Source organism: Manacus vitellinus, unplaced genomic scaffold (assembly GCF_001715985.3).
Source record: "Manacus vitellinus isolate BGI_N305 unplaced genomic scaffold, ASM171598v3 scaffold_66_pilon, whole genome shotgun sequence".
Classification (NCBI taxonomy): domain Eukaryota; kingdom Metazoa; phylum Chordata; class Aves; order Passeriformes; family Pipridae; genus Manacus; species Manacus vitellinus.
This window is the reverse complement of record NW_021940729.1, coordinates 829,286-841,538: the sequence shown is the minus strand read 5'-3', so window position 1 is coordinate 841,538 and position 12,253 is coordinate 829,286. Positions and strand designations below refer to the sequence as shown.

Genomic DNA, 12,253 nt, shown 5'->3' with positions numbered 1-12,253 from the left:
GCAAGCTCTGCTCTACCAGTCAAATGCCCTCTTGCATGGATAAACCTCACAGCAGAGCCACTGTTGCCAGTAAAAAGTCGAGGAGGAATAATGCCCATAGTCTTTTACAGTACCTTTGGGTTGGTGAAAGCAGGGGCTGAAAGCCATTCTTGTAAATTTGCATTAAAATACTGATCAGGGTCTTCTCAGAAATGAACCTGTTGCTCCACCCTGACCATTATTTTATCTGCCTCCCCTTGCTCATTTGTGGGCTCTCTGTTCTTTTTTCCAGCGTTGTGGCTCAGTTTCCTTTTCCTGCCTCTGTTCCTTTGCTCAGCAGTGATAAGTGAATACTGGGGGGGAGTGAGCAGGGAAAAAGCCCTCAACGTTTGTTCAAGTGCAGAGTGAAAGAGTTCTGGAGTGCTGCAGATGGGGAGTACCCTGGCAGGTTCACATCCCTGCGTGCAGTTGCTTCTCTGTGTGCCGGTGTTGCTCTGTGAACCTGTGTGTTCCTGGGGCAACCTGTGGGAAACCCAACCCCAGAGGGTGGAAAGTACTCTCTTGGGAAGGTCCTTGCAGAGAAAACACCATCTTTGAGGTGCCTGCTTAAGAGCCAAGGCAGGTGCTTGGCTGTCAGTGGGACAGGGAGGGATTCCTGGCTGGCAGTCCGTGGCCAAGCGCCGTGTCCTGCTGGCCCCCCTTCCCCCAGCAGCTGGGAGCCTCTCTCAGTGCCTCCTCCTGTGTCACCGTGCCCAAATTAGCAGAGCTCTGGCACTCTGGGGGTGGCAGTCCCTGTTATCCAGTTGCTGCCATTCCATCAGTGTCCAGACATCCCGTGTGCTTCCCCTGTGACCTGCCTGTGCTGCCGGGGCCGGGATGGCCGGGCTGCTGTGCAAGAGGCGCAGAAAAGGAGGTAGGAAAGTTCCCTTTGTGGCAGGAATCTCTCCACGAGCTGTCTGTGCAGGCTCTGTGCAAGCAGCTCTCCCTGGGCAGCAGGTTTTGGGAGGTTATTTCTGCTGAAAGAGCTCTGCTTTGCCAGCAGCAACAGGAAAGGATGTTTTGGTCCTATGGGATCTGGCCCAGCCTTGCTGGATCTGAAGGCAACCACAGGGGTTATATGTGGCTTATCCTGAGGGATAGGGGGCTTAATACACAAAATTGCATTCATGTTTTCTTTCAGTTCAGTAAATTGCTCAGAAACAAGGACTTCTTGTTAAGAGGAGTAGAGATAGTTTTTCTATTAAGATGTAAGAGCAGGGGTATCACGTTGGTTGAGCTGTGAATAAAACTAGTTTAGCTGCATTTTAAAAGTATTCTGGCTTGAAATGAGTGCATCATTTTGTTCATATTCACATATCCACTACCCAGAGGAACTTAGCAGTTCTCTTGTGCATTTTCACAGCATTAGGGATGATGATGACCTGAATTACTGAACACTTGGCATTCCCAGAATGACAGCCCTGCTGTAATAATGAAAAGAGAGTTTGTCTAGAAACAAGACTGATACTTCCAAAATAAACCTGGGCATTTCTAGTCCTAGCAAGGTTTAAAAAAATCTTACTTATTCAGTTCCCACATGAATTTTCTTGTGCCTCGTGGTGACTGTGTCCCTGTTGGCATCACGGTGTAGGAGCTGTTGGGGTGAGAAAGCTCTGGTTGGGTGTCCTGGGTAAGGCTGTTAGAGCTGGTTTCATCTGTTGCATGAGGCCTCTTTGCTCCCTGACTGTTTTTTGCTTGTAGAGTTTTTCAAGAAAATGAGAATGAGTGCAGAAAAGGGGTAATTAAGAATTTCTTTAATAACATCTTTAATCAGGAGGTTAAATAGCCTGCAGACGTTGCGTTCTGTTTGTAATTGTTCTCACTGCAGAAGGTACAGCACAAAGAGCTGGCAGCCCCCTTTCCCTCATGAACCACGGTTCATAGACCATCAGCTCTCAAAATGTGAGGCTGGTGTTTGGTGCTTGCAGAACATGAGGACAAAATGCCATAATTGAGGATTTTAGTGATGCTCAGTGTCACGCTGCCAACCAGAACTAAGTAACCTCTTTGGGGCTGCAATTAAGAGACGTGCTAACTTGTTTTAAGCACCTGTTTCAGTTCTCTGTGAGAGAAGGAGTGGGGATTGCAGCGTGTGCTTCTTCCCTGTCCTCCTCTGTGGCAGTAGGATCCCTGTGTTTTCCAGGGAAAAAGCGAGTCCTCATGCAGGATTTTGTACCTTTGCAGGCTGCATGCCCACAGTTTGATTTTCCACTGGGAAAGGGGAATAATGACTGCTCTGGAAGGAAGAGCTTACTGGGATACTGTCACTATTAGTTAACTGTTCCTCCCTTTTTTTTTTCCTGAGAAAAGTTTGTCTAGCAAACCTTATTTATTTGGAAGTCCTTATTTTCCCTGAAGAGAGTTTGGGACTTGGCCCCTCCCAAAGGAGACTGCAATATCACAAATGCTGCCACAAATGATTTTAGCCCATCCTAACACAGAACTGTCTTTGTATCTCCTATTTCACATGCATCTATTTCAGTGTCCTGGCTTATAATAAATGTTATCTGGATTTAGGGGGAGATGTGCCTTGGAAAGTGTAAAAGTGTTCCAGCATTGCTGCTGCTTTTCTTACTGTCAAGCTCTGTGAAGATACTAAAGACCTATTCAGTTCTTGTCCTCAAGTTCATTTCCTCCCATGTGGCAGGATGTAGGGAAGTATTTTACCAGCCATTTTATTTATGAAGAGTACTTTCCTGACTTTCCCAAATGAGAGTTGCAGGTTTAGGACAAAAGCTTGAAATAAAAAGTTTCGGATTTGTGCTCACCAGATCGTGGTACATCTGGTTTTATCCTGTGGAAATCCTGGAATTAAATACATTTTCACCCTGATTTTGGTAGGTCTTCCTGGGAGCCTCTGAGGCTTTAATAGGGCCCCTTCCTTGGGGAGAAACAAGCACCCTGGGCTTGTTCTTACCACAGGATTGGGTTTCTTGCAAGAAGTTTCCAGCCAGTGGTGTGGTAGCTCTGTTTAATGGGAAGCTATAAAAGGATGTTCCTTTGATTTTATTTTCCACTGTGGCTGCAGTTCTTCATGCCATAAACTGTGGTCCTGTTTTGAAATGGATCTACCAGATGTTTTCTTTTACTATGAGTACTCCAGTCCACCAACTTTACATTTATTGCACTCTTTCTCTCTGTTTTTTTCCCCTCTGTTCAGTGAGTGACCTCCAAGAAGAAGGTAAAAATGCTATCAATGCACCAATGAACCCAAGCACTGTGGACATCCATCCAGAAGATACACTACTAGGTAAAGTTTTCATGCTACAGACCTTGACTAAGGTAGTTTCTGGACTCTCTCCTGTGTCCATCCCCATCCCACCTCTCTGAGTCCCCACAAGAGCAACAGCATAATTTAACAGCAAAAAGCGTTGAAAACTTGTTGTCTCCCCTGGCCATATGTCTCTTATCTACAGAATTAGTTGAAGCAAGCTGTCATGGAGACAAATAATTAAATTAAAACCAGGAAAGTGTTAGTCATTTGGATTTTCTGATTAGGAGAGTAGGAGGAAATGCAAAGTACTTTTCTTCTGAGACGTGGGCAAAGTGTTGACTGCTCTGTGTGTGTGTGTGTGTGTGTCTGTCAGGGGTGTCTCCAGTGATTTCTTCTGGATGCCACTAGAGTTTAGAAGATGCAGGACCACTCCTGAAGGCTTGTCATGCAGAGACATGATCATTGGTGAACCTCAGCCTGAGTTCTGTGGTGAATCATGTGTGGGTCAAACACTGTTCAGGGTTAACAGTATTTTGGGTGTGTAGTGGGTGTCACTTCCTTGTGATAGAATGCTTGACTCATCCTAGGCAGTAATGGGGAAGTAAAGGAGCAGGGGGTAAAAAAGCAGCAATAGAGTTTTTCATAGGTTTAGGGAAATTTTTCAGTGTTCAGATAGCAGGGCCTTGCTTTTTTAATAAGTGTCAGGGGCCCTGGAAAATACTGAACCCAAATGTGTGGGTGAAGTCTGAGACAACCAGTTAGATGGTGTAGTCAATCTGGAATGTCATGTTTCCCATGTTACAGCAGGAAACAGTCTGGCACTGCCATAGGAAGTCACTTCAGGCTGGTCATGGTCAGGATTTAAAGTGTGGCAATGGCCTGACCAGTGGTGATACCAACACCCTCCTTTGTTGTCATGGTAGAAGGAGCTGAGAAATCAATGGGAAAATATGACATCATATGGCCTGTCTACACTCAATTAAAGATAAGTCCATGGGGTCCATAAATAATAATTTAGCTGAAGAGACGTGGATCTCCCCGGGAAGCTGTGCCACTGCCACCCATCCTTGTGTTCCTCTTGTGCAGTGCCACTGAAAGGAGCAGCTCTAACCTGGATCACAGCTCCCACTTGGCTACTCAGGGAGCTGAAATTAAGGGCTCAGGGAGGCACCTGCAACTTAAAAGCAAGCAGCAGAATTTAAACTAAGAGGCTTGCTCCAGCTGCGTCCTAAATACTGGTTTCCATATCTGCAGTAGCATAAAAACACGTCCATGAAGAATGAAAGTTCCAAAAGCTTTGCTGCTGGCTGTCATCCTAAACATAATTAGGGCAAACAAACTGTAGGAATGGAGTCACAGGCTTTGAAAACATACTTTATTGTTTCACAGAAGTGGCAGATTCCTGGGGGTTTCTCACGTGTCCGTGTGTGCTGTTGTGAAGGTAATTCTGCCAAAGGTTTGGTTTTTAGCCTTATTGAGCTCAAGTGGATTTTGCTACCAACATTTCATCCCTTTTAAAAATCACTCTTTGTGTTCATGCCTCTTACACTGGTCCTTCTGGCTGTTGGAGAGCACTTGTCACATATCTTCATCTCAGCAGCAGCAGAAGTAGAAGACTTTACACCTGCAAAATCTTACTTTATGTTCTTCCCCCATACACAAGTACTGATAAAAAGTGGGGTAATTTTATTTTCCAAAGGTGAAGGAGTTCCTGCCCTCAGGGCCACGTCTGACCAAGTTTCAGGGAACCAGAGAACGGAGGCACAAACACTCAGCCCAGTTTCACTGGTTGTAGTGCCATAAACTCAGGTGCTGTCATTTGGGACAGGTGTTTTCAAACAGGAGTGAAGTCCAAATCTAGGAGAAGGACTGCACTTTTTGCTGTGCTATTATTAACATGCCCCACATGATTTTCCTGAAGCATTCTGCACAGAGCAGGGGAGATCAATCAGTGGAAACAGTCTTATTTTAGGGAAGTAGGGCTGTGTTATCTTTCTGTGTGTCCCTAAAATTGCCTGACACTGGTCATCAGGCACTCCCTTGCTAAGATGATGACTGGGCACTGTCACTTGTCCATCAGCTGACAGGCCCCTCGATGAGTAGGAGTTGTTGCACTGTGTGTTTGGAGTTGATCCCACTGATGTTTCCCATTTTCCTTGGGCAGAGGAGAACGAGGAGCGCACCATGATTGATCCCAACTCAAAGGAAGACCCCAAGTTCAAAGAGCTGATCAAGGTAGGAGATCAATGTTTTGTCCTCCTTCAAGTCTTTAACGAGTGAGCTGGAGTGATTTGCAGTTAAAAACCTTTAAAATCAGAACCACAATAAACAGCAGCTTGTTACTGCAAAAAACTGAGGTGAAGGTCATCGACAAGGTAAGGCTGAAAGCAACAGTGAGAGAGACACAAACATGTCAGAGTGCCCTGTGTTGTGGCCTCAGTTTACTTCCCACTACACTTTCTCTTTATTGTTTTAAAGTAATTATAAAAATTATTTTTGTTAGAAACAACAACACAGCTGTATCTGGGTGGGACTGAAAATTTGGGGTAGTGTATTCTGTTCTCCACACAGGGGTTGAGCTGTGGCATATTCCCCTCTGGAGTCCTTGTGCACCCTGACTGCACACACGTGGCTCACAGAACGCCTCAGCAAACTGCTCATCTCTAAAACAAGCCCAGTGATCTCTTATTATCACTGCAATAACATCTTTAGGGTTACAAAACCACATCAAACCGACTTCAGCAAGGAGCCGTGCTCGGATTTTGTGGTTATCCTAATTCACCTGGATTACATTGTGGTTTTAAATGAAGTGAATTTGCACATTCTTTCTTTGTTAGCACCTAAATCCATTAATTCTCTCAAAAGGTGCAGTGGTCTTGCATCACTCTTCCCACATGTAATGTGGTTTCTTTGCAAGTGGGGCAGTGATATTATCTTGAATAATACAGCTGAACAGGAGCTGTTGCAGTGAAGGAACCAGATGCACTCTGTGGTGCAGGAGACTTGATGCTGAGATCACAATTGCTTCTAAATCGGGAATTTTCCTGTTTGTAATAAGAGTTGGTGAGTCCTACCCGGATGTCATAGTTCAGCAAGGTTATATTTTTCAGATTAAAAGCCTGAAAAGCTTCAGGAGCAGGGAAATCCATGGCTAGAGCAGCACTTGAGAACGTGTCTTGAGTGCTTGCAGCACGTTGCAGAGCCAGGCTCTGGGTCACCAGGCCAGTTTGCACTTGCACAAAGAGAGAGGCCGTGGAACTGGAGGTTGTTTCCTTGGGATCATCCTCAAAGGAGAGATGTGTCCTGTAGAGAGCCTGTGTAATTTAGGTAATTGCTAATTATCAGCGTACCCCTCAGCAGTCAAGAGTTTTTGCAGAGATTCAGCTGTGTTGGTGTGAATTCACACTGTGCTGGTGGGAATCTCCAGGGCAGGCAGAGGTCTGAATTATGCCTGCAGAACTTATTTGATGGTACAGAGTTTGGATAATGCGAAAAAATGAGCAATTTATTCCTTGTTTTCTGTTCTTCCGTGGCTGATGGCGTTTTCCAAGAGCCCCAAGTAAGTAATTTGCTGTCCAGAGCCAGCAGAAAAGGCTGCCTGCCCCACAGAGCTTGAAATGAAAGATCTCCACGGACTGGAGAGGAGCGAGAACTTGAATAGAGGGATGTTGTTACAGTTCAAAGTGGCTCCCTCTGTGTTTTCCCCTCAGAGAAGAATGTGTCAATAGCAGCCACAGAGCCCTCATGCCTTTGGAAATTTGGCAGCCTGGCTTGGTTTGGTTGGTGCCAGCCCAAATCCCTTTCAGCACCAGAGTCAGACGTGCCAGTGCTTTGCCATCCCTGACTCCGAGTGTGTCTGCTCTGGCAGTTGGGTGAGAGGATCCCAGAGCAAGGCAGCAGCAGAGAGATCTGCTGCTGGTGCTGCTTCAGTGCCCCTTTGTCTCCACCAAAAGTTGCTTTAATTCCCACTGACCTCACGCCACAGGAATTACGTGCGTGGTGGGTCGGGCGTTGGGAAGGGATTCTGACAGGGACACAGACTGTGGAGCAGTGTGGTGGGAGGGAGCAGCAGAAGAAAAACACAACCAAAAGCCTCATTCCTCACTCTTATTATTATTATTAAAGCAAATATACGGCAAATCCCCTTGCTGAAGGCTGCTTAGTTGAGGATGCAAAAGTGCCTGCTTTAAGTCTTCTTGCACATATGAAAAACATTATGCCTGGAAGTGTTGTTTGTTACCATCATGGACAATATTCTAAAAACAGACACGGTGTTCAACTAAGTTCCCTCTGTGGCCAGCAGCCTTTTCTTCCTCACTCCATTTGCTCTGTGTGTAGTCAAAAGTTTGGTACGTGGCTGAACAGACCTAAAGGTGAAAATACATAAAAGGCATGAGTTATTGGTTTTATTTATATATATATACATGTGTGTAAATATTTTATTCACAAAATACTCTATTTCTGGTGTCTGAAATGTGTGACTTCATGTCCTCATTGCCCAGTATTTGCCAAATGCACAACTAACTTAAAGTAAGCATTTCGATTATAAGTTTGGGCTGTTTTGGGATTAGAGATGTCCTGTGATATGTTGTTTCTTCTTTTATACTTCAGAGTCAGGGTTTTATTCTATATATTATTGTGAATCTGATTAAAATTCAGTTTCCATTAATATATCAAGTTCCTCTGGCTGGTCCATGTCACTAATTGTAAAGAGTGCTTGAGGATTCTTCTGGCTCTCTTTTGAATACTTTAAGAAAAAGTTGCTAATAATCTATGTGTGCTTTCCTTGGTGTGTGTTTCTGTGTGTGTGTTTCTTTGTGTCTCGTTTATAAAGGTGGAGGGAATCTTTTTTCCTCCTCCTGGTTCAGATATGGCTGAAGAGTTAAAAGTTTCAAAAAGCTTCATTGCTGGTTGTCATCCTAAACGTAATTGGGTTAACAAACTGTAGGAATTGAGTCACAGGCTTTGAAAAGATACTTCAGCATTTCACAAAAGTGGCAGATTTCCTAGAGGTTTCTCATTTGCAGTGTTTCAGTAGGAAAAATACAAAAAAAAGAGCTTCTACTGATTGAATACAAAATTTAAGAGCAGCAGCCTGCAGGAGTTGGGCCCTGTCTGAAAGTACCTTGACAAAAGGCAGCAAGTCACAGTTGCGAGATGTTTTCCCTCCCTGCAAAGTCTTCTGTGAGATTGGCTGATACTGCTACAACTTTTGGCCTCTAAAGCCTCATCTAAACTTCATACAGATCCAAACACTGCTGCTCTACACGCTGCCTGAAATGAGTAAACATTCCCACTCGTGGTAAAATATTCAGTGTCCTAGAGGATACCACCTTCCTCCATGTCTTCATTTTATGGCTTTTTGAGATTTGCTGAGGTGAAGAGAAAAGCAAAAAGATGCCACTGTCCTTTTGGGAGGGTTTCACATGTGCCCAGATGAAACTGTGCTTCCTAAGTGCTCTTTTGGAAAGAAGCAACCTTCTCTTGGTTTCCAGGCTGCCAGTGCTTTGTGGTTAGTCCACAGGCATAAAAATATGAATTTTTAGTAGTAATTTCCCTGCTCAACCCTGAAGCCCGTCGAACTTCCATAGCTTTGATCTCTGCTTCCTGATTCCCCCAGAAGCTGAGGGGAAGAGGGTCACTGAAACCAAGGTTTTCTTTCTTTGCTGTTTTTGGTGACTGGGCTTCCTGTTTTCCCGTTGTGCCAGATGTGTTCCTGTGTTCTGTGGTGTTTTTCCTCTTGTCCATGTGTGCAGTGGTGACTGGGGGGGTCCTTCTGCCCTTGAACTCCCCTCAGTGCCGGGGGAGCAGCCAGCCTGCAGAACAAAACCTGGTGGAGTTTGATGGAAAAAACCCCTCTTTCATCAGCTAAACAAACAATTGTCCTAGCCAGGCTCCTTTTTCCTGCTGGAGTTCCAGCCCTCCTTTGTTTCAGCTCTCTGCCTCGTGGCCAATTCCCCTCTCCAGCCCACTAATGCGACGTGGCTGGTGTGAGCAGACACTTGGATTCGTCTGAAAAACGATGCAATAAAGAGATGTGTGAGAATTTAAAGCACTGTTGGACATTTTATTACAAACATCTGTGTCTGAGCCCTTGACACGGGTCAGAAGTGATTTGTGGGAGCGTGGACGTGCGTGACATTTCAGTCGTGGTTATTGTGTTTATAAAACCACACTGCTAATCCCAAACACTATAGAAAAACAGCTTTTTTGTGAAGTGAAATTAAGTGACCTAACAAACATTTCTGTGTACTGAAAAAGAAGATGAGTCTCAGGTGCATTGAAAATCATGTGGGATGTTGGAGTGGCTTCTCCAGGAGGAAGGAGAGGTGCAGTTAAACATATTTTCATGCATAGGAAAAATTCTCTCTCTGCTCCCCACCAATTTCTCTGGGCCTGTATCAAGCTGTTTAAATTTTTAGACATTCAGTTTATTGACTGTTTTTCTGCTCTTGCATGAAGGAGGCATTACAAAGAGACTTTCTGGGAGCAGAGTCACAAAGTATTTCTGCATGTCCTTCATTTCAGTAAGCAACTTGGTGCTTTATTTCCTTTGTAAAAGTTAAAAAAATCTGTGCAGAAAGATCTTTCCAGGCTCCTAATGAAACATAATCCAGAAATCATGAGGTGGAGCAGGAAATTTTGGGGGTTTGTTTGGGATTTTTTTAATTATAGCACTTACCAGTCTTCAATGGCTGTTACAAAAAAAAATGGATTTTTTTTCCTTAAATATAAATTGAAAATTCATTTTTGTAGTGGAGCTGGAGTTGTACTCTGTGTACTGAAGAAGTTAGAATGTTCTTTGGGATATTTTTCTTACATTTGTGTGCTGAAATAGTAAAAGAATAAAATAACTATGGCTGGACCTTGTTTAATTTGTATCTCTTTTATGTACTTTTTTTTGCCTAAAGTTTTCAGTGCTAAATTTTTGTGAAACATTTAATTAGCACCTAGTGTAAGTATTTCCCTTTTTTAACACCCTCTGTCCAAAGCCACTTCATGATTTCTTTGTGCCTACACTCTTGTAAATGGGATGTTGGGCCCCATATTAGAAGGTACTTCCAGAGTTTTATTCTTTTATTTTTAATTCCTTGGCATTTTCTGGATTCTGGCTTCAATACCATTTAGCATGAGACAGACAAAATAAAACGTTAATTAATGGTTTCAAGTAGTTCAGCATCCTGAGCCTTCCTTTAACAAGGCTTTTGAGGACTTCTTGAATTCCAGCCTCTTCTTGCAGGAACTGTAATGAGATCTGATTATCAAATGATAATTTCAGCTGGGCTTCAGACAATTTTGAGAAGTAAATGTCACGGCAGACCTAAGTCTTTTGGGATTTTGATTTCTTCAGTTGTTTTCCTGTGGATGTGTATGTGTGTCAAACTTGGATCATTTTGGAATTGGGATGAGAAACTGCCTTGTTATTTAGGACTCGTTTTTCTGGCAAACTTTTTGAGGTGAAAACATTACTGTGCTTCTCATTGTCTTCCAGCTGTGGTAATCCTAACTTGTGCCATGTCTCTCTCCAGCCCTTTACCACAGGTGTCCTTCTATCCCTTGGAAAAGGTTGAAAAATACAGGAGTAGCTGATTGGAGTTTTCTCTGCTAACGTGGTCGTGGTTCCCCACCTGCAGAGCAGAGCTCTGCCAACTCTTTTATTTTAGGCTGCATCTTCTTGCATTTCTTTTGCTGATATTGAATAGGGAATAACTTACCAGCAAACCTTTTATTTGCAGTGAAAGCTCTTTGGAGGAGTCATTTTTATTACTAAGATTTTTAGAGGGCCAAGTGATTTACACACACGAGCACTGATGCTGATCAGTGAATTGATTGATTGCCACATCTCCCAGCTAAAATTTGCCACTTACTATTTTTAGAGCTGACTTTCATCCCTGCAGGTTTTCAGCGTGTTTTTGAAGTACTAAAGATATGGCATTAGTATTTCACGTTGGGATTGTAAACTTCTTTGTGGACACTTCGTGGACACAGTTTTTCTGTGCCTAGAAAAACTTCCTTGAGGTTTGTAGACTGAATGAACATCAGCAGCCAGCCTGATTTATTTAAATGTCCTGGTGACCAATATATTCAAATACAGGATTCCCAAGACGGGTGTTTTCCAGTCAAGACTGTCTACTGTTTTGTTTTGCACTTTTTTGTGTATTAAACCCCCACATTTTCTTTGTGGTCGTGGCTGCCAAGAAGAGGCAAAAGTGTGGTGTCTAATCAGAAAATGAATTTAGAGAGTCCTCAATTTTATATGAAGCAAATTAAAAAGTGCAGAATTTTTAAATGAAGGTGGCTCTAGTTAATGGGTTTGTCATGTCTGTGGTTGGCAATATTCTCCTCCTCCTATAGAACCAAGGAATTAGCAGGAATTAACACCATGTCTCTTCCCACAGAACTATATTATTTTTGCAGAAGCAATTTAATTTTCCACCTAATAAGTTGGAGGAAAGCACTACTGCCAGCATCAAACAGAGGCTATTTTTCCTCTGACTGTTTGGAAATTATTATCTTTGGCACCTGCAAAACTTAACTCAGTTCCTTTGCTTTTTAAAGGTTCTCTGTCTTCATTCCTGTTTTGCAGGTGATTGAATGGTTATCACAGCTATGGTATTCAGCATATTGGGACTGTTAGAGGTTGTAGGATGGTTATTGGACCAGTCTGACCAAGATTTTAGTCCTGGACTTCTGTATTCTGCACCAGCCTAAGATAAAATGCCTTGTCCTCTTGCTAAGGACAGAGATCCAGCTACTGGACCTCCTGAGCTGCTGTTTGTGGAAGTGGTCACTCTGTCCCTTCTGAAGCTCTTCTTTCTGGCACATTATTCACATTTATTCAGGGAGATAAATATATTCAGGGAGATAAATAGTAGTAGGAGCATGGGACTGTTGGCATCTCTTGATAGGTCTGCTGTTCACAGAGGAACAGGTTTTTGGGACCTGAAGAACACAGACTCCAGCAAAGGCTGTTGCTGCAGAGCTGCCTGTTGTTATTTGCTGTGGAATTGGTGCCATAAG

The 12,253-nt window shown here is 43.5% G+C and overlaps 1 protein-coding gene across 1 annotated transcript in view; it reads left to right on the top strand.

Moving 5' to 3' along the window:
* Positions 1-804: 804 nt before the first annotated feature.
* The window catches only part of PARVB (parvin beta), a 33,658-nt gene continuing 22,209 nt past the window's right edge, over positions 805-12,253 (top strand). Inside the window, exons 1-3 of the mRNA XM_008930713.2 lie at positions 805-892; positions 3,179-3,268; positions 5,397-5,467. Coding sequence (XP_008928961.2) covers positions 856-892; positions 3,179-3,268; positions 5,397-5,467 — 198 coding nt within the window. The 5' untranslated portion in view covers positions 805-855. The remainder of the gene's footprint in view (positions 893-3,178; positions 3,269-5,396; positions 5,468-12,253) is intronic.